Genomic DNA, 24,913 nt, shown 5'->3' with positions numbered 1-24,913 from the left:
ACCAGGCATGTGAAGGACAAGCAGGGGATCAGGCCCAGCCAGCATGGGTTCACGACTACATACAAGAAAGACATGGAGGGGCTGGAGTGTGTCCAGAGAAGGGCAGCGAGGCTGGTGAAGGGTCTGGAGAACAAGTCTGCTGAGGAGAGGCTGAGGGAGCTGGGGCTGTTCAGTCTGGAGAAGAGGAGGCTGAGGGGAGACCTTCTCGCTCTCTACAGCTCCCTGACAGGAGGGTGTAGTGAGGGGGGGTTGGTCTCTTCTCCCAAGTAACCAGCAACAGGACGAGAGGCAATGGCCTCAAGCTGCGTCAGGGAAGGTTCAGATTGGCTATTGGTAAAAATTCCTTTGCTGAGTGGTCAGGCCTTGGGCCAGGCTGCCCAGGGCAGTGGGGGAGTCCCCGTCTCTGGAGGAGTTCAAAAACCGTATAGATGTATAAGGGATTATATCTCTGGGTCTTTCTCTGTCTCTCAAAGGCAGCAGAAGTGATGGTGGTTCACTGGAAACTGTAAGATCTGGGCATGATGTAGATGGTACAGAATAAGGGCTGGATACTGTCCTGGATTCAGCTGGCACAGGGTTAATTCTCACAGGCATCTGGGAGGGGAAACAGCCAGGAGGGCTGACCCAAAGCAGCCAAACAAATCGGGTATTCGGTACCATGTGACCTCATGACCACAACAGAGCTGGCGGAGCTGGCAGGGGGAGGGGAATCGCTGCTCTGGAGGGAGCTGGGCATCGGGTGGGGAGAAAACAGCGTTGTGTGTTCCTGGCTTTGTGTGTTCCTTTTATCAGTATTACTGTTGTTACCGCTCCCTTCCTTTGCTGTTCCTTCGAGCTGTCTCCATCCCCACCCCCGAGTCCCGCCTCTTCCTTCCCATTGCCCTCCCCAGCCCAGCGCGGGAGCAGCGGGCGAGCGGCCGCGTGGTTCTTTGGTGCCGCCTGGGCTGAAGCCAAAGCTCAGCAAGTGCAAGCAAAAACGCGCCAGCTGGTTTTCCCCTTGGAAGAAGGAAGGAATGGCTCCTCCCGAGGCAGCCTCTTTGGAATGGGCCGAGGTGGGCTTGGAGGTGACGGCGGCAGCTCCGACGGGCGGCTGCGGGGAGCGGGGCGGGAGCGGTGGGGACGCGGCGATACTGGCTTCTGCCGAGCCCCTGGGAGCGGGGTGCGGACAGTCGGGCGGTGAAAAGCCCGCACGGCTCGGCAGCCGCCTTCCTCCAGCCCGCGAGGTTTGGGAGGGGGGAACCTCATCCCCGCGGGGGCCCAGGGCAGCAGCCGCCCCCCAGCCGAGCCGAGCCGAGCGGGGCCGAGCGGGGCCGGGCGGGCGGCAGGACTACACCTCCCGTGCTGCACCGGCGGCGGGCGGGCTCCCGGGCTGACGCGGCCACGCTGCTCCCGGGGCCGCCTTTTCCGTTTCCGCGGTCGGTGCTGGTGGCGGCAGGTTTGAAGGCCTTGGGGTGAAGGGAAGGCAGCTGCTGGCAGGTGAGTGAGCTTCTGGCCCGCTGTGCTCACGGCAATGCTGTGCTTGGCAGGGACCGTCTGTCCGTGCTGCGCCGGGGCGGCTGGTGACGGGAGAGGCCCCTCCTGCGGCCTCCGGAGCATCCCAGCTGCGTCTTGCCGATCGCTCTTTGTGTGTGCCTCCGTCTCCCCGCCGAGAGCCAGCGGCACGGGAGGGCTCCGGGCTGCTGCGGCAAGGTGGGGGTCAGGCGCAGCCCCGGTGACCCTGCTGTGCGGGCTGGCTGTGCACCCACCGCCCCTCTGCCCTGGCCCTTCCCTTGCACGGGGTGCTGCGAGCTCTCCCAGTGCTGCCCTTGGGATGCCGGAGTCCCCGGTGCTGCCGGGGCCCTGCCCGACAGCGGCAGGATTTGGGCAGAGGTGTTCAGCGAGTGTGAGGCAGAGTGTGCTGAGCCGGTGGTGCTTCTTGCTGCAGATGTCGGTGACGTTTGAGGACGTGGCCATCTACTTCTCCCCCGAGGAGTGGGCAGAGCTGGCGGGCTGGCAGCGGCGACTGTACCGGGAGGTGATGCTGGAGAACTACCAGGCGGTCGCCTGGCTGGGTGAGGACTCTCTCTGGCACTGCTGGGCTGGGGTGGAGCTGGAGTTCAGCTCTTTGACTGAGCTGGAGCCCTTGAAAGGCAAAATCCAACTGTACTGTTGCTGGCCAAGTCCTGCTGTAGCCGTTGTGATGGCAGGTGTTACCCTGCCAGGCAGCCTCCTGTGGAGAGCCATCCTGGTACAGAGAATGGAATGGGATAGGATAGAATAGAATAGAATAGAATAGAATAGAATAGAATAGAATAGAATAGAATAGAATAGACTGCTTGTGTTGGGAGGAACCTAGATCATCTAGTCCAACTCCCTGACCACTTCAGGGCTGGCAAAAAGTTAAAGCGTGTCACTAAGGGCACGGTCCAAGTGCCTCTCAATCACTGTCAGGCTTGGGGCATCGACCACCTCTGCAGGAAGCCTGTTGCAGTGTTTGACCATCCTCTCAGTAAGGAAATGCTTCCTCGTGTCCAGGCGAAACCTGCTGTGGGCAGGGAGAAGCTGGTGCTGCTGTCCTGACAGTGCAGGAGAGGGTGCTTCTGTCTCTGCCCCAGCCAGGCTGGCCCAACATCAAGCCAGAGATCATCTGCAAGATGGAGCGGGAAGAGATGCTATGCATGCCAGATCGCCCCGGGGCCCAGCGGAGGCACCAGACCCCTGTGCCAGCGGGTACTGTGGGGGCGTGGGGAGAGGTGGGGGGCTCCCACAGCACCATCCCCTTGGCCCCAGATGCTCCGTGTCCCTGTGCTGTCCGGTGAGGTCTGTCTGCCATGCTGTGGTGCAGGGAGATGCCAGCCATGAGCTGTGTCCTTCAGGGAGGAAGGGTGTGGAGCTGGCAGAGTACCAGTGCTGCTCCCCATGGGGAGGTGTCCCACGTACCCATTGCGTCCCTGGCAGTGACCCCAGCCTCTCCTCCCCAGCAGCTACCGGCCCTGCGATGCAGAAGGAGGCTGAGGGGGGTCCTGAGGGGCTGTCGGCACCCACTGCCCTGGTCCTGGGGATGCCAGGCGGGAGCCAGGAAGTCCCGTCAGGATACTCCCTCCTCCACCCCTTCTGGACACCTGGTCTGGTGGAGAAGAGCCCTGCCACGTGCCCTGAGTGCGGCAAGAGCTTCAAGAGCCAGACTGCGCTGGCCACGCACGTGGGGAGCCACACAGGCGAGCAGCCCTTCAGCTGCACCGACTGCGGGAAGCAGTTTGGCTCCAGGCGTCACCTGGTCAGGCACCAGCGCATCCACACCGGGGAGCGCCCGTTCACCTGTGCCCACTGTCCCAAGGCCTTCAAGGACAGGAGGACCCTGACCATCCACCAGCTCATCCACAGCAGCGAGAAGCCCTTCTCCTGCACCGAGTGTGACAAGAGCTTCAGGAGGCAGACGGAGCTGGCCAGCCACCAGCGGAGCCACACGGGTGAGCGGCCCTTCAGCTGCACCGACTGCGGCAAGAGCTTCGGCTACAGGCATCACATGCTGAGGCACCAGCGTGTGCACACTGGTGAGAAACCCTTTGCCTGCAGCCACTGCGGCCACCGCTGCAGTCACAAGAGCGACCTGGTCATCCACCAGCGCAGCCACACTGAGGAGCGCCCATTTGCCTGCGCCCACTGCCCCAAGGCCTTCAAGGACAGGAGGAACCTCACCATCCATCAGCGGGTCCACACCGGTGAGAAGCCCTTCTGCTGCACCGAGTGCAACAAGAGCTTCAAGAGCCAGACGACGCTGGCCACACACAAGCAGACCCACGTGGGCGAGCGGCCCTTTGTCTGCGCAGACTGTGGCAAAAGCTTTTGTGACGAGTGTCACCTGCTGAACCACCAGCGTGTGCACACCGGTGAGAAGCCCTTTGCCTGTGGCCTGTGCGGCCGCCAGTTCAGCTGTAAGGGTAGCCTGGTTGGGCACCAGCGTGTCCACACTGGGGAGCGCCCCTTTGCCTGCTCCCAGTGCCCCAAGGCCTTCAGGGACAAGAGCAGCCTCGTCATCCACCAGCGTGTCCACACTGGTGAGCGTCCCTTCGTCTGCACCCACTGCCCCAAGGCCTTCAGGGACAAGAAGATCCTCATCGTGCATGAGCGGATCCACACTGGTGAAAAGCCCTTCTCCTGCACCGAGTGTGACAAGAGATTCAAGAGGCAGTCGGAACTGGCCAGCCACAAGCGGAGCCACACGAGTGAGCGGCCCTTCAGCTGTGCTGACTGCAGCAAGAGCTTCCGTCAGAAGCATCACCTGCTGAGCCACCAGCGTGTGCACACTGGTGAGAAGCCCTTTGTCTGCAGCCACTGTGGCCACTGCTTTACACAGAAGGGCGACCTGATCAGCCACCAGCGCATCCACACTGGTGAGCGTCCCTTCGCCTGTACACACTGCCCCAAGACCTTCAGGGACAGGAAGACCTTCAGCGTTCACCAGCAGGTCCACACCGGCGAGAAGCCCTTCTCCTGCACTGAGTGCGGCAAGAGCTTCAAGAGCCAGACAGAGCTGGCCAGCCATGTGCAGAGCCACACAGATGAGTGACCCTTCGTCTGCACTGACTGTGGCAAGGTCTTCCGTCGGAAGCATCATCTGCTGAGCCACCAGTGTGTGCACACGGAGGAGAAGCCCTTTGCCTGCAGCCACTGTGGCGAGCGGTTCATCCAGAAGGATGACCTGGTGAGCCACCAGTGCGTCCACACTGGGGAGCAGCCCTTTGCCTGCACCCACTGCCCCAAGACCTTCCTGGATGAGCAGACCCTCAGCACCCACCAGTGCATCCACACTGGCAAGGAGCCTTGCAAGTGAGACTAGTGCGGCAAGACCTGCAGCCAGAAGCAGCACCTGAAGAGCCACCAGTGGGTGCAGCAGGGCCTGTCGGCAGTGCCGGAGGGCGTCTGGTGGGATGGGGGTATCCACACCTGGCAGGGGGAAAGCAGAGGCCAAGCCCTTCCAGCGCGCCAGCTGTGAGAGGTGGTTTTGGGACAAGGGGATCGTGCTGGCTCACCAGTGCACCCCCAGGACTCCCAGCCTGCGACTGCCTCCTCAGACCAGTATCTGCCAAAACAGCCACTGAGGCGCCCATGAGGCAATGGGGGCTGCTGCAGGGGTGGCTGAGGGGAAGTCACCCAAAGCACCGACCTCCGTCTCTACGGTAGCAGCCACCCAGCAGACTGCAGAGAGTGGTCATTGGTATGGAGAACAGGATACGACAGAACAGAATAGAATAGAATAATATACAATGGACTGCTTCAGTTGGAAGGAACATACAAGGATCATCTAGTCCAACTCCCTGACCGCTTCAGGGCTGGCCAAAAGTTAAAGCGTGTCACTAAGGGCATGGTCCAAGCGCCTCTCAAACACTGTCAGGACTGGGGCATCAGCCAACTCTGCAGGAAGCCTGTTGCAGTGATTGACCACCCTCTCGGTAAGGAAATGCTTCTTCTTGTCCAGCTGAAACCTCCCCTGGCACAGGTTTGTGCCGTTCCCAGGCGTCCTGTCTGCAGGAGAGTGGCAGAGGTCACAAGGGCGAGGCGAGAGGAGGCTGTAGTTGCTGGGCAGGGGGGCAGGAGAGAGGAGCAGAGCAAGGGGAGATGGTGGGGCTGCGGCAGGGGGAGCTGGTGCTGCTGTCCCAGCAGTGCAGGAGGGGTTGCTTTTGTCTTTGCTCTGGACAGGCTGGCCCACCACCAAGCCAGAGATCATCTGCCAGATGGAGCAGGAAGACATGCAGTGCATGCCAGACCCTCTCAGTGCGCAGCGAATGCACCAGACCCCTTTTGCAGGTGGGCACCGGGGTGGGGCATGTGGTGGGGTGAGGGGTTATTGCAGCACTGTCCCCTTGGCACTAGATGCTCCATGTCCCGGTGCTGCCAGGTGAGGTCTGAATGACACAACTCCATTGTGATAATATGTCTCTGCCTAATAGCCAAATAGTAGTATTCAAGACATAAGGGCGTGCTTGTGCCAGCAACTTACCATCTTGGTCTACAAAGGTAATGAACTCAGTACTCATTTGTGTCGCTGCTGCACCACCGATTCCTGTCACCATGCCCGACACTGCCGTCAATGGCCATGACTCCGCCATTGGGCCCTCGGGATTATATTAACATCTGCTCCGGAGTCTAACAACATATTCTGGTCTTTTAGTACAATGCCGTTCGGTCCTTTAGTAGTGATCTTTCCTGTGGGCTGTTCTGTGGAAAGAGGTTGTATGAATGCCACCAAGGGGGGTCCACTTGAGCCAAAGGTGTCACTTCCCCTATAGTTAGGGTCAATTAGGGGGACCTGAGCAATAGAAGGAATTAGTTTGGCAACCTTGCTGCCTCGTTTGATGGTTAACAGTGGCGTGAATACCTTTAACATAATCCCTATTGGCCCTGTGAAATCTGCATCAATTACTCTTGGTAGGACAAATATTCCCTGACTAGATGCAGAGGATCGCCCCACCAACAATGCACTCAACCCATGACCTAAAGGTCCTGTGGCTACCGAGGGAACGACATGCACTTTGTCATCTTCTATAGTGATGTCTTGTCCCACGGCCAGATCGACTCCTGCAGAGCCGCTTGTGGCAGCTCGGAGCTCGTCGAGACAGCCATAGCTGTGGGGAACTTTCTTGTCCTTGCGCCCCCCATCCTGGCACTGCTCTGCCTGTTTCCCGACAAGGGGGTACCATCCTTCTTAAACTGCGACCTCCATTGAGCTGCTTTATGCCCAAACTTGTCACATCTATGGCATGTCCCTACAAATTCGTCAGCCACCACCTTTTGCTTCTTGATCTGAGGACAGTTTCTTTTGTAATGGTCTTCCTTTCCGCAAATAAGACAACCAGTTTTTGCTTTAACACCTCGATCCCGTTTCCCTGTTGCATGGCAGCTCGTAAAACAGTGGCCATAGCAGCCGCATGTATTCTGGCCTTCTCTCTTTCCTCCGCTAAGCGAGGTAATCGGGAACAAGCCTCCACATACCGACTAAGGGTAGACCCACTAGGTAGGGATGCAATTATCTGTTGACATTGAGTGTTGGCATTTTGAAAAGCTAAATCCTTTCCTACTGCACCTTTTGCTTCACTTGGCAGATTTGGTGCCGCATCTAATGCTTCCTTTAATCGGTCTATAAAGTGCACGTACGGCTCATCAGGACCCTGACGAATCTGTGTATAAGGTAATACAGGCTTCCCAATCTATGGTAACTCAGTTAAAGCGGCCAGGGCTAAGCTCTGTGACTGTTGCAATATTCGAGGGTGTAGCGCTGCTTGAGCCGCCCCGTCGTGGAAAGCGCCAGTACCCATGAGCTGGTCTAGTGTAACTACACGTAAAGGATCGTTGGCACCTAGCTGAAGGTTTTGCATCATTGCAACCTCACATTTATCCCGCCACTTATCCTTCCACAACACAAAGGCAGTGGGGGGCAACACCAATTCTAACAATGCTTGGGCATCAGCTGGCACTAATATCTGATTTTTGAAAAAGGTGGTAACCAGCGTCATAACTTGCTTGTTATCCAAACCATAGTTCATTATGTTTTTTTTTAACTGACTCACTGTTTTCCAGTCAAAAGGAGCCCATATCCGTTGCTTCCCCTGCGTAAACACCGGGAATGCTGTTAAACTGTTTGGTAGCATTTGTCCTTCAATTACAGCATTTTCTATTACCCCTCTCCATCGTTGTCCCATATTAAAATTAGGGTCGCGTATCGGGGGCGTCCCGTCTCCACTCCGACCTCCAACGGCCACACCACCCCCCTCTGTACCGCCGGGTCCCTGCAGACCACACCCACCGTGTGCGCAATCAGGCTTTTGAACACCAGATGCCCCCTCTCCCTGCTCTCTCCACGTCACGCCCCTCTTCCACGCCTCATGTTCGTCATCCCCCACCCCCTTACCGTATTTACTGCATAAATAGTGATCAGCGTCAGCTAAGCTCATTTCCCCGTCTTCCAACAAGAGCCTAACCCAGCGCCGCTGCAAATGCTCTGGCGGTGAGCTTTTGTTAATGCTTCCATTATTTGACCCCCCTGAAATCACCTCCCCCATCCCGTCTGACTCCCCACATATCTGCTGCTTGACCGCTCGCAAACCGTCCGTTATGGCCTGGTGAGCCTTTCGATATGCCTGTTTAATCGTGGCGTTACGGGATCCTTTATCTAGTCGTTGCATCTCGTCCAGCAGCTTTGTCATTTGATCCTGTTGCTTTCTCAATGTGTCCGTAGGTTCACTTTTATGAACCTTTGGGTATAATAGCGATGTTGCTCCTTCAGGCAAGTCAGTATCCATTCCTGGGAGCGGCACATTCTCCGGCAGTGGTGGGGCTGTAAGTGGAGCTGGTGCCACACTCGGTTCTCCGCAGGGCTCCGTTTCACAAGCCAGCGGCGCCGTACAGGGATCTTGACACTCTCCTGCGGGTTGACTGATTGCACAAACAGCTCTCGTGGTGGCTGCAGCCACAGTAGCATCGGCCTTCATATCAGCAATTGTATTTTTAACAGTTCAGAAAACAGGGGCTAATTGCCGTGCCTCTTTGTTTCCGACCTGCACAGAGTCCCACAAGTCCATCCCAACTCTGTGCCACGCATCTGGATCGAACAGCTGATCCATTGTTATCAGCTTTCGGCGGCGGCACCATAATAATAGTCCCGACATGTCTCCTTCAGTTAACTTAGCATCGGCTCGATCTGCCAATTCCAACAGGCTTTTCAGCGCCGTATTTTCTGACGCTGATACAGTGGAACCCATGCTGCAGATGTTCATGCCCCACCCGGCGTGCCGCGGATCCGCTCCTGCCTTTCTCGGGCAGCCTGGCTTACCTCGCCAGCTGGCAGTCCCGTGCCTTTTTTTTTCTGGCTGCGATAATAAATCCGTAGGGTCACCAAAATGCCGGGTCTCAACATCCGTGAAGGGACGGGAACGATCCTCACATGCATTGGTAAGATACACAGTCGGATACTTTTATTCCCCCGCTTCTGCCGTTATATACATTTGCCATACCTGTACACACAATTACGCTTACATCGGATAGGCTACAGACATAAATCATACGCCGTTCACGCACCCCATATTCTCTTATGATTGGTAACTATGCACTAACGCCAATAGCAACAGACCTCCTGCACGTCCTTGAACACATCTTGTTTTTGCTAACCCACATGATGTGCGCTATCAGAACTTTCTCAATGGCTATTCGTAGCTGTCTTTTACCAGCAGCCTCCTAGTCGTGCTAATTCTCAAGTTACATTGACCCCAACAGATTGTAATTAAACTAAACTAGATCCTTGCTGTTTTGAGAAGACAGGAAAGCTCTAAGATAGAGAGGATCCTCAATAATTCTACCCCAGACAGCTTAGCCTTGGGAGGGCAGACATACCAAGCTACAGAGATAAAGAGGCACCAAGAGGGCAACAAGATCGGGGCAAAACAACCTGGAAGGACACAGTATACGTAATCTTAGAACTGAGGCGTGATTCCCCTGTGTGCCCAGCGCTGCAATAAAGAATCCCTGCTTAATAGCCTCTGACTATTGAGTCTTCAACTCCGGCTTTTCACGGCATCAATTCTATGATTCTGTGAGTGTGCCCATTGAGCCAGTTCCTCATCCAACGAGTGGTCCATCTGTCAAATCCATGTCCTTCCAATTTAGAGACAAGGACATCATGTGGGACAGTGTCGAATGCCTTGCACAAGTCCAGGTAGATCATGTCACTTGCCCGCCCTTTGTCCACCAACGCTGTAACCTCGTCATAGAAAGCCACCAAGTTGGTCAGGCACGATTTGCCCTTGGTGAACCATGTTGGCTGTCCCAGTCACCTCCTTGTTATCCATGTGCCTTAGCATGGTTTCGAGGAGGATCTGCTCCATGATTTTGCCAGGCACAGAGGTGAGACTGACTGGCCTGTAGTTCCCCGGGTGTTGCATTATAAGGGATGGAGTAATTTGGTGGAAAATAAACCGTCTTGCTTTCTAACTCTCCTCACCGGAGTGAGAGGCTACGTGCGGCTAGGTTTAAATTCTGAGTGATACCCAATTTACCACTACCATTCCAGTCGCGTTTAATATGTATATTAAAGTACCACGATTCTGGATACAGTAATAGCAGTCTGCACCTTCAGTCCAGTCGTGCTCATGAACTGGTACGGCCGCGCTTAGGGTTTGGTCGTGTTCAGTGAGAAACTGTGACAAGTGGCTACTTAAACAGTGCAGTTTTATTTGTGCAACAGGTATATAGGTTTTTTTGAATTGCCGGTGATAGTGACTATCTGCAAGAAAGCACGTGCAAATATGACTTTATTAAGTATAAAATGCGTGAAAAGGTTATAAATAATACAGCCTGGCTATAAACGTTAGGGAGTAACTCTCTAGAGAGATTTCTAAGATTCCTGAGAAAAGCGCTTAGTCTAAGTCTCACCCAAGGCATCCCAAGGCAGGGAGAAGCAAGGCTCAGCCTGTCAGCCGATCCCAGTAGTCAGAGGCAGTCTGAGGTGGAGTTTCCCTTGACTTGCTCCCGGTGATATCTTCTCTCTGAAAATCCCCCATTTCCCTGGCTATTTTTATATCCTTTCTACATTTAAGGTGGAGTTTGAATGACTGTAGTCATACATACCTTTTATCAGGATTGGTGTAAAAATCTCTCGCTTCACGTTCAAAGGTATAGTTTACAAAAAATCGAGGGCACAGACTCAAAGAAGGGTGGTCGCACCTTGGAGGCGGGTAGCCTTCGGGATGGAGGTGTTTTGGTAATAGAATGATATTAAAATGAGCAAAGTTCATAAAAGGATAGCACTTTGGCAAGGTCTGAAAAACCTGTTGGCTCACGGGGCCAGATGAGCTGCTTATCAGTTCTAGAGGACCATTTCTTCCCGCTTTATCATCACGGAGCATGGCCACGGAGTCTCCACCCCGCTCCATCCTCTGTGGTATGTTGCAGGGAGTTGCTGTGTTAGTGGATTCCACACATGCCTGCTGCAGCTGTGTCCCATCCTCAGAGCTCCTTTTGATTTTATGCTTTTCCTCAATGGGTGAACCATGCTACGTTTTTCATATAAACTTTAATTTTCAGATGTAAAACCTTGATTTTACTAATAATTCCACCAGGTCTTGCTGCACTAGCTTCACTTGGAAGGCTCCTTGCCAGTGTGGATGCGCTGGTGGGTGCTGAGGGTCTGCTCATCCCTGAAAGTCTTGGGGCAGTGGGTGCAGGCAAAGGGCTTCTCACCAGTGTGCACACACCGGTGGCTCAGCATCTTATGCCTGCGGTCAAAGCACTTGCCACAGTCGGCACAGCTGAAGGGTTGCTCGTCCGTGTGGCGCAACTTGTGGGTGCCCAGCGCTGTCTGGCTCTTGAAGCTCTTGCCGCACTCGGTGCAGGAGAAGGGCTTCTCGCCAGTATGGACCCGCTGGTGGATGGTGAGGGTCTTCCTGTCCCTGAAGGCCTTGGGGCAGAGGGCGCAAGTGAAGGGACGCTCACCGGTGTGGATGCGCTGGTGGACAGTGAGGGTCTTCCTGTCCCTGAAGGCCTTGGGGCAGTGGGCACAGACAAAGGGGCGCTCCCCGGTGTGCATGCGCTGGTGGATGACCAAGTCACCCTTATGGCTGAATGGGCGGCTGCAATGGCTGCAGACGAAGGGCTTCTCACCAGTGTGCACACGGCGGTGGCTCAGCAGGTGACGCTTCTCAACAAAGTGCTTGCTGCAGTCGACACAGCTGAATGGCTGCTCACCAGCGTGACTCCGCTCATGCATCACCAGCGACGACTGGGTCTTGAAGCTCTTGCTGCAGTTGGTGCAGGAGAAGGGCTTTTCGCTGCTGTGGACCCGCTGGTGCACGGTGAGCGTGTTCTTGTCTCTGAAGGCCTTGGGGCAGCGGGTGCAGGCAAAGGGGCGCTCCCCAGTGTGGATGCGCTTGTGGATGGTGAGGCTGATCTTGTCCCGGAAGGCCTTCGGGCAGTGAGCACAGACGAAGGGGCGTTCCCCAGTGTGGGTGCGTTGGTGGTTGGTGAGGCCGTTCTTGTCCTTGAAGGCCTTGGGACAATGGGCGCAGGCAAAGGGGCGCTCCCCGGTGTGGATGCGCTGGTGGACAACCAGGACACCCTTATGGCTGAATTGGCGGCTGCAGTGGCTGCAGGCAAAGGGCTTCTCACCGGTGTGCACACGCTGGTGGCTCAGCAGGTTATGCCTGGAGCTGAAGCACTTCCCGCAGTTGGTGCAGCTGAAGGGCCACTCGCCTGTGTGCCTTCGCTCGTGCATCACCAGAGCTGTCTGGCTCTTGAAGTTCTTGCTGTACTCAGGGGATGTGGCAGGGTTCTTCTCCACCAGACCACGGGTCCGCAAGGGGTGGAGGAGGGAGTATCCTGACGGGCCCTGGCAGCTCCTGCCCTGCTTGGGCATCCCTGAGAGCATGGTGTCGGGTGCCAGCAGCTTCTCAGGGACCATCTCAGCCTCCCTCCTCGTTCCGGCACCACCAGCTGCTGGGGAAGAGAGGCCGGGGTATACTGATGGTGACGGGATGGGCACATGGGACCCATCCCCATGGGAAGTGGCACAAGAAACACACCAGCCAGCCACCCTTCCTGGATGAACACCACAGCTGATGGTCAGCATCTTCCTGTACCATGGGACGGCAGAGAGACCTCATCAGGCAGCACTGGGGCATTGAGAATTTGGGGCCAAGGGGACCGTGCTGCTGTTACAGCCCGTGCCTCCCCATGCCCCCATGGTACCCACCTGGCACAGGGGTCTGGTGCCTCTTCCACGCCCCGGGGGGTTTTGGCACACACGGAGTCTCTTTCCGCTCCATCTTGCAGATGATCTCTGGCTTGGTGGTGGGCCAGCCTATCCAGGGAAGAGAAAAAAGCATCAGCACAAACTGAGGCATAGGAAGTTCCATCTGAACATGAGGAAGAACTTCTTCCCTCTGAGGCTGACGGAGCACTGGAGCAGGCTTCACAGAGGGGCTGTGGAGTCTCCTTCTCTGCAGATATTAAAGACCCGCCTGGACAAGGTCCTGTACAGCCTGCTCTGGGTGACCCTGCTTTGGCAGGGGGGTTTGACTAGATGACCCAGAGAGGTCCCTTCCAACACCTAACATTCTGTGATTCTGTGATTCTTTCCTGCAAGGCCGGGACAGCAGCACTGGCTCTCCCCTGCCGGCGGCCCCAGCATCTCCCCTCGCTCTGCTCCTCTCGCCTGCCCCCCTGCCCAACACCTACAGCCTCCTCTCACCTCATCCTCGTCACCTCGGCTGCTCTCCTGCAGACACGACACCTGGGAACAGTTCAAACCTGTGCCAGGGGAGGTTTAGCCTGGACATGAGGAAGCATTTCTTTACCGAGAGGGTGGTCAAACACTGCAACAGGCTTCCTGCAGAGGTGGTCGATGCCCCAGTCCTGACAGTGTTTGAGAGGCGCTTGGACCATGCCCGTTAAGAACATGCTTTAACTTTCAGCCAGCCTTGAAGTGGTCATGGAGAGGGACTAGATGATCTTGGTACATTCCTTCCAACTGAAGCAGTCCTATTCTATTCTACTCTGTTCTGTTCTGTTCTATTCCATTCCATTCCATTCCCTGCACCAGGATTGCTCCCACTGTGTGTAGCAGAGTAAAACCTGCAATCACAACTGCTAGGTCAGCGCTCAGACAGCAACAGCGACAGCTGGATTTTGCCTTTCAAGGGCTCCAGCTCAGTCAAAGAGCTGAACTCCGGATCCACCCCAGCCCAGTGGTGCCAGAGAGAGTCCTCACCCAGAGAGGCGACCGCCTGGTAGTTCTCCAGCATCACCTCCCGGTACAGTCGCCGCTGCCAGCCCGCCAGCTCTGCCCACTCCTCGGGGGAGAAGTAGATGGCCACGTCCTCAAACGTCACCGACATCTGCAGCAAGAAGCACCACCGGCTCAGCACACTCTGCCTCACACTCGCTGAACACCTCTGCCCAAATCCTGCCGCTGTCGGGCAGGGCCCCGGCAGCACCGGGGGCTCCGGCATCCCAAGGGCAGCACTGGGAGAGCTCGGAGCACCCCGTGCAAGGGAAGGGCCAGCGCAGAGGGGCGGTGGGTGCTCAGCCAGCCCACACAGCAGGGTCACCGGGGCTGCGCCTGACCCCCACCTTGCCGCAGCAGCCCGGAGCCCTCCCGTGCCGCTGGCTCTCGGCGGGGAGACGGAGGCACACACAAAGAGCGATTGGCAAGACGCAGCTGGGATGCTCCGGAGGCCGCAGGAGGGGCCTCTCCTGTCACCAGCCGCCCCGGCGCAGCACGGACAGACGGTCCCTGCCAAGCACAGCACTGCCGTGAGCACAGCGGGCCAGAAGCTCACTCACCTGCCAGCAGCTGCCTTCCCTTGCCCCCAAGGCCTTCAGACCTGCTGCCACCAGCACCCACTCCACGAGCGGCACCAACACAGCCAGCCGGCTTGGCACAGAGGCGAGAAGCAGCAGGGGGAAGAGGGGTTTCGGAAGCTCCTGACTGTCCAAATCGACCTCCAGTACCCAAGAAGAGCAGGAGGAAGATGTGCAGGGGTGTCCCAGGAGCCCTTGACCACCCGTCCGGGGGCGAGCCGAGCCCTTCCCAGCGACGCTGTCGACAGGGCCTCACCTCGGGGGGCCCTGGCGGGGGGGCGGGAGGGGACACGGAGCTCCGTCAGCCCAGGAGCCCGCCCGCCGCCGGTGCAGCACGGGAGGTGTAGTCCTGCCGCCCGCCCGGCCCCGCCCGGCCCTGCTCGTCTCGGCTGGGGGGCGGCTGCTGCCCAGGGCCCCCGGAGGGGATGCGGTTCCCCCCCAACCTTACGTGCTGGAGGACGGCGGCTGCGGAGCCGTGCGGGCTTTTCACCGCCCGACTGTCCGCACCCCGCTCCCAGGGGCTCGGCAGAAGTCGGCGGCGCCGCCTCCCCACCGCTCCCGCCCCGCTCTCCGCAGCCGCCCGCCGGAGCTGCCGCCGTCACCTCCGAGCCCACCTCGGCCCATTCCAAAGAGGCTGCCTCGGGGGGAGTCGTTCCTTCCTTCTTCCCAGGGGAAAACCAGCTGGCGCGTTTTTGCTTGCACTTGCTGAGCTTTGGCTTCAGCCCGGGCGGCACCAAAGAACCACGCGGCCGCTCGCCCGCTGCTCCCGCGCTGGGCTGGGGAGGGCAAAGGGAGGGAGCAGTAACAGCAACAACGACAGAAAAACTACAGAAAACGAGCAATAATGCCGTTTTCTCACCGTCCAATGCCCAGCTCCCTCCAGAGCAGCCATTCCCCTCCCCGGCCAGCTCCCCCAGCTCTATCGTGGGCATGAGGTCACATGGTACCGAATACCCGATTTGTTTGGCTGCTTTCGGTCAGCCCTCCTGGCTGTGTCTCCTCCCCGATGCCTGTGACAAATTAACCCTGTGCCAGCCGAACCCAGGACAGTATCCACTTTTCTTCTGTACCATCTACTTCATGCCCAGATCTTACAATTTCCAGTGAATCACCACCATTTCTCCTGTCTTTGAGAGTTAGAGAGAGATAGATACCCACCCAGAGATATCATCCCTTATTCTACGGGCCAGCCCTCTAAACTGTCCATTGAGTTCATTTAGTTCATGACTTTGGGCTCCATCTGTCATAACAGCCCTTCAGGGCAGGAGAGATGGTGGCTGCTGATCGTCGGTTGCATGGTGCATCCGGAGCTTGTGGCTAGTGTATTTGGTGTGGCCCATGCCCTCGGTCTGTGGTTTGAAGATGTCGATCTTGAGGAAGTTGCTGGTTGCCAGTTGCTGAAGCCAGGTCTGATTCTATCACTGCTGCACTTTGCTCCGATCCATCAAAATTCAGCCTTCATTAGTTTGGTTGATTCTTACTGTAATTACGTTGATAATATGGCATATAGAAACCACAGAAGAAACGACACACGCTGGCAGGAGGAATTAGCAATTGGTAGCATAGAGTTTAAATTATTGACTATTGTCACCCTAAATCAAATCCCCTTGAGGTACACATCGGACTTCCCCATCCTTCCACATCAGGAGGTCCTCTGCAACCTGCTCTAGGTGGCCCTGCTTAGGGAGCGGGTTTGGACTAGATGATCCACAGAGGTCCTTTCCAACCCCTACAATTCTCTGATTCTGTGATCACCCATCAAAGGCACCCAGGTCCTTGAACAAAAGCCATCCCACCGATGTGTTGGCCTTTGCCTGTGGCAAGACTAACCCAGACTGGCTGCTCTAACATATTCTTCAGGTGCACTGCGGGGACTTTATCCCATGCCACAGGATGTGGAAGTGTGGACTGGGCAGGGCCAGCTCAATTGGCAGATCCCCTGGAGTTAATGAACCAGGTGGCCTTTGTTAAATGTGTATGCCAGTGTTCAAAGCTCCAACCCCCCAGCACTCTCAGAGTAGTTTTTAGCAGTTGATTGCATTGTGTGACTTTCCTGGAGGCTGGTGCATGATGGGGGATGTGATACACCCACTCGATGCCATGCTCTTTGACTCAAGTGTCCATGAGTTTGTTTTGGAATTGAGTCCCGACGTCTGACTCGGTTCTTTCTGGGGTGCGATGTCTCCACAGGACTTGCTTTTTAAGGCCCATGATGGTTTTTTTGGCAGTGGCATGGGGCACAGGATAAGTTTCTAGCCATCTGGTCGTTGCTTCCACCACTGTGAGCACATGTTGCTTGCCCTGGCGTGTCCTCCTTACCCCTAAGACTTTACCAGCTTGGCTTGCTTGAATGCAGCGCACGTTTCTCATTCATGGATGACCTGTGCGATAGCATCCATGGTCAAGTCCAGCCCTTGGTCAGGAGACCACCTATATATTGCATCTCTTCCTTGATGGCCTGAGGTGTCATGGGCGCGCCTAGCTATATGAATAATTCCCCCTTCTGTTGCCAGTCCAGATCCACCTGAGCCTCTTCAATCTTAGCAGCCTGATCCACCTGCTCGTTGTTTTGATGTTCCTCAGTGGCCCGACTTGTGGGGATGTGGGCATTGCTGTGGCCACCCCCACAGGGCATCCACCACTATCCATGCATCTGTACAGAGATCAAGCACAGGCCACTTTTCTCGCTCAGCAATGTCTAAAGCCAGCTGGATGGCTTCCACCTCTGCAAACTGGCGTGAATCACCTTCTCCTTCAGGAGTTTCTGCAACTTGCCATGAGGGACTCCAGACAGCAGCTTTCCACCTCCAATGCTTTCCTACAATGCGACAAGACCCATCAGGGCCAGCATCGCCACACCGACAGGGCCAGGGAAGGTGCCTTCCAACCAGTCAATGCCAGAGATGCCAAGAGAGGAACCGACGAGCACAGTAATTCCCAGGAGAACTAACCAGAGCTTTGGGATCTGTGTTGAGACCAGGGTCGACCCCTCCAGCCCACTGCTGCCACTCCACAGCACTGCTGTGGGAGCCTGGGCTGCCAGCCATGTCCTAGGTTTGGTGGGAGCGGGGCGAGGGGTTGCTGGGAGCAGTGCCAGCCCCCCGGCGATGCACCGGATAGAGGAATAAACCCGGGGATGCAGCGGGCACAGGCCGTGAGAGGAAGGACCCCCAAAACACGGCTCCGTAGACTGTGATGGGAGTTGCAGGAAACTGAGCCACCCCGCATGGAGCATCACAGCGAAGGGCTCTGCCTGGCGAGGGAAAGGCTGCGTTGTACCGGCTCAGCTCTCGGCTCTGCCCCCAGCCCGGCGTCCCCGAGCCGGGCAGGTCTCTAAGTCTCCCGTGGTGGTCTCTAAGTCTCCCTTGATGGTCTCCAAGTCTCCGGTGATGGTCTCTAAGTCTCCAGGGATGGTCTCTAAGTCTCCGGTGATGGTCTCTAAGTCTACAGTGATGGTCTCTAAGTCTCCGGTGATGGTCTCTAAGTCTACAGTGATGGTCTCCTTCCGCCTAGAACGGTGGGTGGGAAGGGGGCACCTGCAGCGGCGCTGCCGGGGGCAGGGTGGGTACCCGCAGCCCCGCTGTTGTGGGGGTTCCCGCATCCCAACGGAGGGGGCCGGGGGGAGCAGCCGCCCCCCGAGCCGAGCCGGGCCAAGCGGGGCCGGGCGGGCGGCAGGACTACACCTCCCGTGCTGCACCGGCGGCGGGCGGGCTCCCGGGCTGACGGAGCTCCGTGTGTCGTGTCGTGTCCCGTCCCCCCCCCCCCCCCCCCCCCCCCAGGGCCCCCCGAGGTGCGGCCCTGTCGACCGCGGCGCTGGGAAGGGCTGGGCTCGCTCCCGGACGGGTGGTCAAGGGCTCCCGGGACACCCCTGCACATCTTCCTCCTGCTCTTCTTCGGTACTGGAGGTCGATTTGGACAGTCAGGAGCTTCTGAAACCCCTCTTCCCCCTGCTGCTTCTCGCCTCTGTGCCAAGCCGGCTGGCTGTGTGGGTGCCGCTCCTGGAGTGGGTGCTGGTGGCAGCAGGTTTGAAGGCCTTGGGGGGAAGGGAAGGCAGCTGCTGGCAGGTGAGTGAGCTTCTGGCCCGCTGTGCTCACGGCAATGCTGTGCTTGGCAGGGACCGTCTGTCCGTGCTGCGCCGGGGCGGCTGGTGACGGGAGAGGCCCCTCCTGCGGCCTCCGGAGCATCCCAGCTGCGTCTTGCCGATCGCTCTTTGTGTGTGCCTCCGTCTCCCCGCCGAGAGCCAGCGGCACGGGAGGGCTCCGGGCTGCTGCGGCAAGGTGGGGGTCAGGCGCAGCCCCGGTGACCCTGCTGCGTGGGCTGGCTGTGCACCCACCGCCCCTCTGCCCTGGCCTTCCCTTGCACGGGGTGCTACGAGCTCTCCCAGTGCTGCCCTTGGGATGCCGGAGCCCCCGGTGCTGCCGGGGCCCTGCCCGACAGCGGCAGGATTTGGGCAGAGGTGTTCAGCGAGTGTGTGGCAGAGTGTGCTGAGCCGGTGGTGCTTCTTGCTGCAGATGTCGGTGACGTTTGAGGACGTGGCCATCTACTTCTCCCCCGAGGAGTGGGCAGAGCTGGTGGGCTGGCAGCGGCGACTGTACCGGGAGGTGATGCTGGAGAACTACCAGGCGGTCGCCTCGCTGGGTGAGGACTCTCTCTGGCACCGCCGGGCTGGGGTGGATCCGGAGTTCAGCTGTTTGACTGCGCTAGAGACCTTGGAAGGGAAAATCCCGCTGTCGCTGTTGCTGCCTGAGTGCTGCTGTAGCCGTTGTGATGGCAGGTGTTACCCTGCCAGGCAGCCTCCTGTGGAGAGCCGTCCTGGTACAGAGAACAGAATGGGATAGAATGGAATGGGATAGAATCGAATCGAATCGAATCGAATCGAATCGAATAGATTATTTCAGCTGGAAGAGACCTACAAGGATCATCTAGTCCAACTAGCAGTTGACCTGACAAATTCAGGGCTGGCCAAAGGTTAAGTATGTTCTTAAAGGCATGGTCCAAGCGCCTCTCAAACACTGTCAGGCTTGGGGCATCGACCACCTCTGCAGGAAGCCTGTTGCAGTGTTTGACCACCCTCTCACTAAACAAATGCTTCCTCATGTCCAGGCGAAACCTCCCCTGGCGCAGCTTTGAGCTGTTCGCATGTATCCTGTCTGCAGGAGAGCAGCTTAGGTGACGAGGGAGAGGCGAGGGGATGCTGTAGGTGCCAGGAAGGGGGGCAGGAGAGAGAAGCAGAACGTGGGGAGATGCTGGGGCTGCCGGCAGGGGGGACCAGTGCTGCTGTCCTGACAGTGTGGGAGGGGGTGCTTTTGTCTCTGCCCCGGACAGGCTGGCCCACCACCAAGCCAGAGATCATCTGCAAGATGGAGCGGGAAGAGATGCCATGCGTGTCAGATCTCCCCGGGGCGCAGCGGAGGCACTGGACCCCTGTGCCAGGCAGGTACTGGGGTGGGGCATGGGAAGGGCTGGAGGGTTCTTGCAGCACCGTCCCCTTGGCCCTAGATGCTCCGTGCCCCTGTGCTGTCTGGTGTGGTCTCTCTGCCGTCCCATGGTGCAGGGAGCTGCCAACTATCAGCTCTGGTGTTCAGGCAGGAAGGGTGGGGTGCTGGCATGGTGCTTGTGCCACTTCCCGTGGGGAGGGGTCCCACATGTCCATCCCGTCCCAGGCTGTGACACGGGCCTCTCCTCCCCTACAGCTGGTGGCCCTGTGGCACAAGCCAAGGATGAGGGGGTCCCTGAGGGTCTGCTGGCATGCACTGCCCTGCTCCCGGGGAAGTCCAAGCCACGCAGGAGCTGGGGGGTCCCAGCAGGGCGCCCCTGCCTCCACCCTCTTCCGGCCCTCTGGCCGCTGGTGAAGACCCCCCTCACGTCCTCCCAGTGCAGCAAGAGCTGCAAGAGCCAGACTGCGCTGGCCAAGCACAAGCGGAGCCACACAGGCAAGCGGCCCTTCAGCTGCACCGACTGCGGCAAGCGGTTCGGCTCCAGGCATCAACTGGTCAGGCACCAGCTCATCCACACTGGGGAGCGTCCCTTTGCCTGCACCCAGTGCCCCAAGGCCTTCAGGGACAAGAAGACCCTCACTGTCCACCAGCGCATCCACACTGGGGAGCGTCCCTTTGCCTGCGCCCAGTGCCCCAAGGCCTTCAGGGACAGGAAGACCCTCACCATCCACCAGCGTGTCCACAACAGCAAGAAGCCCTTCTCCTGCACCGAGTGTGACAAGAGCTTCAAGAGGCAGACGGAGCTGGCCAGCCACAAGCGGAGCCACATGGGCAAGCGGCCCTTCAGCTGCACCGACTGCGGCAAGAGCTTCGGCTACAGGCATCACATGCTGAGGCACCAGCGTGTGCACACTGGTGAGAAGCCCTTTGCCTGCAGCCACTGCGGCCACCGCTTCGGTCACAAAAACAACCTGGTCATTCACCAGCGCATCCACACTGGGGAGCGCCCATTCGCCTGCTCCTGCTGCCCCAAGGCCTTCAGGGACAAGAAGACCCTCACCATCCACCAGCGCATGCACACTGGGGAGCGCCCCTTTGCCTGTTCCCAATGTCCCAAGGCCTTCAGGGACAAGAGGACCCTCACCACCCACCAGCGCATCCATACTGGTGAGAAGCACTGCAAGTGTGGTGAATGCGGGAAGATCTACAGCAAGAAGCAGCACCTGAAGAGCCACCAGTGGGTGCACCAGGGCTCGTCGGCAGTGCTGGAGGGGAGCTGGTGGGATGGGGGTTGTCTGTCTTCACCAGTGGGCAGGCGGGCAGAGGCCAAGGCCTTCCAGTTATACATCTGCAAGGAGGAGGACATGCTGGCTCACCAGCGCACCCGCAGCACCCCCAGCCTGCAGCCACCTCCACAGCCCAGTGCCCCACAAAATGTTCACTGAGGGGCCCAAAGCGCTCCAGGGGCTGCTGCAAGGGTGGGTCTGGGGGGATGTCCTGGTTTCAGCTAGGGTAGAGTTAATTTTCTTCGTAGTAGGTAGTATAGTGCCGTGTTTTGGGATTAGAATATGAATAATGTTGATAATACACTGATGTTTTTGTTGTTGCTAAGCAGTCCAGGACTTTTCAGCTCCTCACGCCCTGCCAGCTGGGTGTGGGCACAGCCAGGACAGCTGATCCAAATTGGCCAAAAGGATATTCTATACAGTAGGACGATGTGCTCAGTATATGAACGGGGGGCAGTTGGCTGGGGGGCACCATGGCTCAGGGACTTATTTCCAAAACAACCTCATGGACACTTGGGCCAAAAAGCATGGCGTCGAGTGGGTGTATCACATCCCCCATCATGCACCAGCCTCCAGGAAAGTCACACAATGCAATCGACTGCTAAAAACTACTCTGAGAGTGCTGGGGGGTTGGAGCTTCGGACACCGGGATACACATTTAGCAAAGGCCACCTGGTTTGTTAACCCCAGGGGATCTGCCAATCGAGCTGGCCCTGCCCAGTCCAAACTTCCACATCCTGTGGCATTGGATAAAGTCCCCGTAGTGCACCTGAAGAATATGTTAGAGCAGCCAGTCTGGGTTAGTCCTGCCACAGGCAAAGGCCAACCCATCGGTGGGACTGCTTTTGCTCAAGGACCTGGATGCACTTGGTGGGTGATGCGGCAGGATGGGGAAGTCCGATGTGTACCTCAAGGGGATGTGATTTTGGGTGAGAATAGACAACAATTTAAACTCTATGATGTGAATTGCTAATTACCCCTCCACTGTGTGTCATCGCTACTATGATTGCTATATGTCATATCAATGGTGTTACAGTAAGAATAATCCAGACTGATGAAGGATGAACTTTCATGAAACTGAGCAAAATGCAGTAGTGGTAGAATCAGACCTGGCTTCAGCAACTGGCATCCAGCAGCTTCCTCAAGATCAACACCTTCAGGCTGCAGACTGTGGGCATGGGCCACGCCAGATACACCAGCCGTGAGTTTTGGATGCAGCATGCAACCATCCAACAGCACCCATCATCTCTCCTGCCCTGAAGGACTGTTATGACAGATGGAGCCCAAAGTCGTGGACTAAATGAACTCAACGGACAGTTTAGAGGGATGGCCCATAGACTAAGGGAATGATATCTCTATGTGTATATATCAAAAGACAGGAAAAGTGGTGGTAATTTATTGGAAAGTGTGGACTTGAGCATGATGAAGATGGTATAGATTGAGGGGTGGATAATGTCCTCGATTTAACTGGGCTATTGTTCATTTTCCTCTCAGTAGCTGCTGTGTTTGGGATTTAGTAGAGAAGAATGTTCATAACGCTCACTCACTGCTCCCCCAGAGGGATGGGGGGCAATCAGAAGGGTAAAACTGAGAAAGAACTCATGGGTTGAGATAAAAATAGTTTAACAATTAATCCTTTCCCTTGACGGGATGCTGGGGTACTGGGCCCCTCCCTGGTTGGGAGAATGGGATGCTGATCCCCTCCCTGACTGGGATTGTGGGATACTGGCATTTCAAATTTCAGTACTAACACAACAAGATGCTGAGGCTGGAAAGTTGGGCAGAGAGGAACCTGATGAGGTTCAACAAAGGCAAATGCAGGGTCCTGCACCCGGGAAGGAACAACCCCATGCATCAGTACAGGCTTGGGGCGGAACTGCTGGAGAGCAGCTCTGTGGAGAGGGACCTGGGTGTCCTGGTGGACGACAGGTTAACCATGAGCCAGCAGTGTGCCCTGGCTGCCAAGAAGGCCAATGGCATCCTGGGGTGCATTAGTAGGAGTGTGGCCAGCAGGTCGAGGGAGGGTCTCCTTCCCCTCTACACTGCCCTGGTGAGGCCTCATCTGGAGTACTGTGTCCAGTTCTGGGCTCCCCAGTTCAAGAAAGATGAAGAGCTACTGGAGAGAGTCCAGTGGAGGGCTACGAGGATGAGGAGGGGACTGGAGCATCTCTTCTACGAGGGGAGGCTGAGGGAGCTGGGCTTGTTCAGCCTGGAGAAGAGAAGGCTGCGAGGGGACCTAATATATACTTACAAATATCTGCAGGGTGGGTGTCAGGAGGATGGGGCCAAGCTCTTTTCAGTGGTGCCCAGCGACAGGACAAGGGGCAATGGGCACAAACTGAGGCACAGGAAGTTCCGTCTGAACATGAGGAAGAACTTCTTCCCTCTGAGGGTGACGGAGCACTGGAACAGGCTGCCCAGGGAGGTTGTGGAGTCTCCTTCTCTGGAGATATTTAAGACCCGCCTGGACAAGGTCCTCTACAGCCTACTGTAGGTGACCCTGCTTCGGCAGGAGGGTTGGACTAGATGACCCACAGAGGTCTCTTCCAACCCCTACCATTCTGTGATTCTGTGAGAAGCTGGGCATGCAATCCAGATGGCAAAGAGTTAAGATCACTGGTGTGAACGGAGCAAGTGTTGTGTGTCAAACTGCCAAAGTCAATTCATGGCTCCCAGGTGAGAAGCACATGGCAACTACTCGCTTTGCAATTAAAGATTACCGTGAAAATATTCTAGGTTTCGATGTTTTAAATGGCTGAACCTGGCACCTGCCCAATGGCAGTGTGTGGTCCTTCGGCTCAAACATCGATCCCAGACCCAGCAGAAATCGTGAGGCTGAGGTGTGTAAACTTTGCGCAGCCCCTGCACTCCCAGATTCCAAAATTAATAATGTATCACAATATCCAATTTCTGCTGCAGCACAAAATGGAATTTCTGAAGTCATAGTTGGTTTGGAGAAACAACAAATTATCTCCAGAACTCATTCCCCATATAACTCACCTATCTGGCCAGTTCGGAAACCAGATGGGAGATGGTGTTTAACACTTCATTATTGGCACCTGAATGCTAATACGACCTCGCTAACCGCTGCTGTACCAAGCACTGTAAACTGAACAGCTTCTTTGTAAGCAGCTGCACACCCACGGATGGCAGCACTAGATGTAAAAGATTTTCTTTATGGTTCCCTTGAGTGAGGAGGATAAAGAGAAGTTTGCTTTCAATTGGGAGGAAATACAACATACCCTTAACAGACTCCCACGGGGGTATAACCGTTCACCCACAATTGTTCGTGCCGCACTTGCTGAACTTTTACAGTCTCACTCCCTCTGTAGCAATCTGTGGATGATACTCTGACTGGTGGAACTTCCCCTGAGAAGTCAAGGGAAGGAGCAGCAGCAGTATGGCAAGCACTAAATAAAGCAGAAATTAAGATTCTGCCCAGAAAAATGTCAGGGACCAAATAAAGAAGTAAAATTTTTAGGTACTTGGTGGGTAGCAGGCAGTGCAGTGATTCCTCCAGATCACTTGAACAAAATCAAAGAGCTAAAATGCCCCAGTCAAGGAAGCAGTCGCAACAATTAAAGGGAACTTTAGGATACTGGAGGAAGCACATACCTGGATTTTCTATTATATCCGGTCTATTATACTCACTCTTATGGAAAGGCAAACCCTGGGACTGGAAATCAGAACATACAGAGGTGGTCAAAACTCTTAACTGAATTAAAGACATATCAGTTACTGGGACCAGTACAGCCCCATGGTTTCTCCAACATACTACTTACTGTAACCTGTTCCAAACTGGCCTCGATGGGCCAAAAAGACCTTTATTGTTTAGCTCAACTGCATTTAAAGAAACAGAAC

The 24,913-nt window shown here is 56.5% G+C and overlaps 3 protein-coding genes across 6 annotated transcripts; 2 read left to right on the top strand and 1 right to left on the bottom strand.

The window, feature by feature from the left end:
- The first annotated feature begins 1,909 nt into the window (after positions 1-1,909).
- LOC142361219 (uncharacterized) lies at positions 1,910-24,891 on the top strand. 2 transcript variants are annotated; one of them, XR_012763834.1, is made up of 4 exons: positions 1,910-2,051; positions 2,961-5,432; positions 5,680-5,787; positions 7,083-8,951. XR_012763834.1 is itself a non-coding variant. In XM_075420046.1 (4 exons), exons 1-4 carry the CDS (start codon positions 1,925-1,927, stop codon positions 21,209-21,211), a joined length of 2,322 nt encoding a protein of 773 aa, XP_075276161.1. In that variant the 5' UTR covers positions 1,910-1,924; the 3' UTR covers positions 21,212-24,891. The 2 variants fall into 2 exon arrangements, 1 of the variants encoding a protein (XP_075276161.1); XM_075420046.1 differs by lacking the exons at positions 5,680-5,787; positions 7,083-8,951 and adding an exon at positions 20,585-24,891 and having other exon boundaries at positions 2,961-4,525; positions 4,865-4,867.
- Positions 11,043-15,256, bottom strand: LOC142361218 (uncharacterized). Of its 2 annotated transcripts, none has more exons than XM_075420044.1 (5): positions 15,188-15,256; positions 14,943-15,104; positions 13,736-13,862; positions 12,719-12,826; positions 11,043-12,462 (listed from the first exon to the last, which is right to left on the bottom strand). In XM_075420044.1, the coding sequence occupies exons 1-5, from the start codon at positions 15,218-15,220 to the stop codon at positions 11,108-11,110; spliced, it is 1,785 nt and encodes a 594-aa protein (XP_075276159.1). In that variant the 5' UTR covers positions 15,221-15,256; the 3' UTR covers positions 11,043-11,107. The 2 variants fall into 2 exon arrangements, with proteins under 2 accessions (XP_075276159.1, XP_075276160.1); XM_075420045.1 differs by having other exon boundaries at positions 11,043-12,459; positions 15,188-15,254.
- Positions 18,140-20,135, top strand: LOC142361230 (zinc finger protein 2-like). Of its 2 annotated transcripts, none has more exons than XM_075420066.1 (4): positions 18,140-18,392; positions 18,840-18,966; positions 19,654-19,765; positions 20,022-20,135. In XM_075420066.1, the coding sequence occupies exons 2-4, from the start codon at positions 18,840-18,842 to the stop codon at positions 20,050-20,052; spliced, it is 270 nt and encodes an 89-aa protein (XP_075276181.1). In that variant the 5' UTR covers positions 18,140-18,392; the 3' UTR covers positions 20,053-20,135. The 2 variants fall into 2 exon arrangements, with proteins under 2 accessions (XP_075276181.1, XP_075276180.1); XM_075420065.1 differs by lacking the exon at positions 18,140-18,392 and adding an exon at positions 18,482-18,605.
- Positions 24,892-24,913: the final 22 nt, after the last annotated feature.

Source organism: Opisthocomus hoazin, chromosome 4 (genome assembly GCF_030867145.1).
Source record: "Opisthocomus hoazin isolate bOpiHoa1 chromosome 4, bOpiHoa1.hap1, whole genome shotgun sequence".
Taxonomy (NCBI): Eukaryota; Metazoa; Chordata; class Aves; order Opisthocomiformes; family Opisthocomidae; genus Opisthocomus; species Opisthocomus hoazin.
The sequence above is the reverse complement of the archived record's forward strand: the minus strand, read 5'-3'. Positions and strand labels throughout refer to the sequence as shown.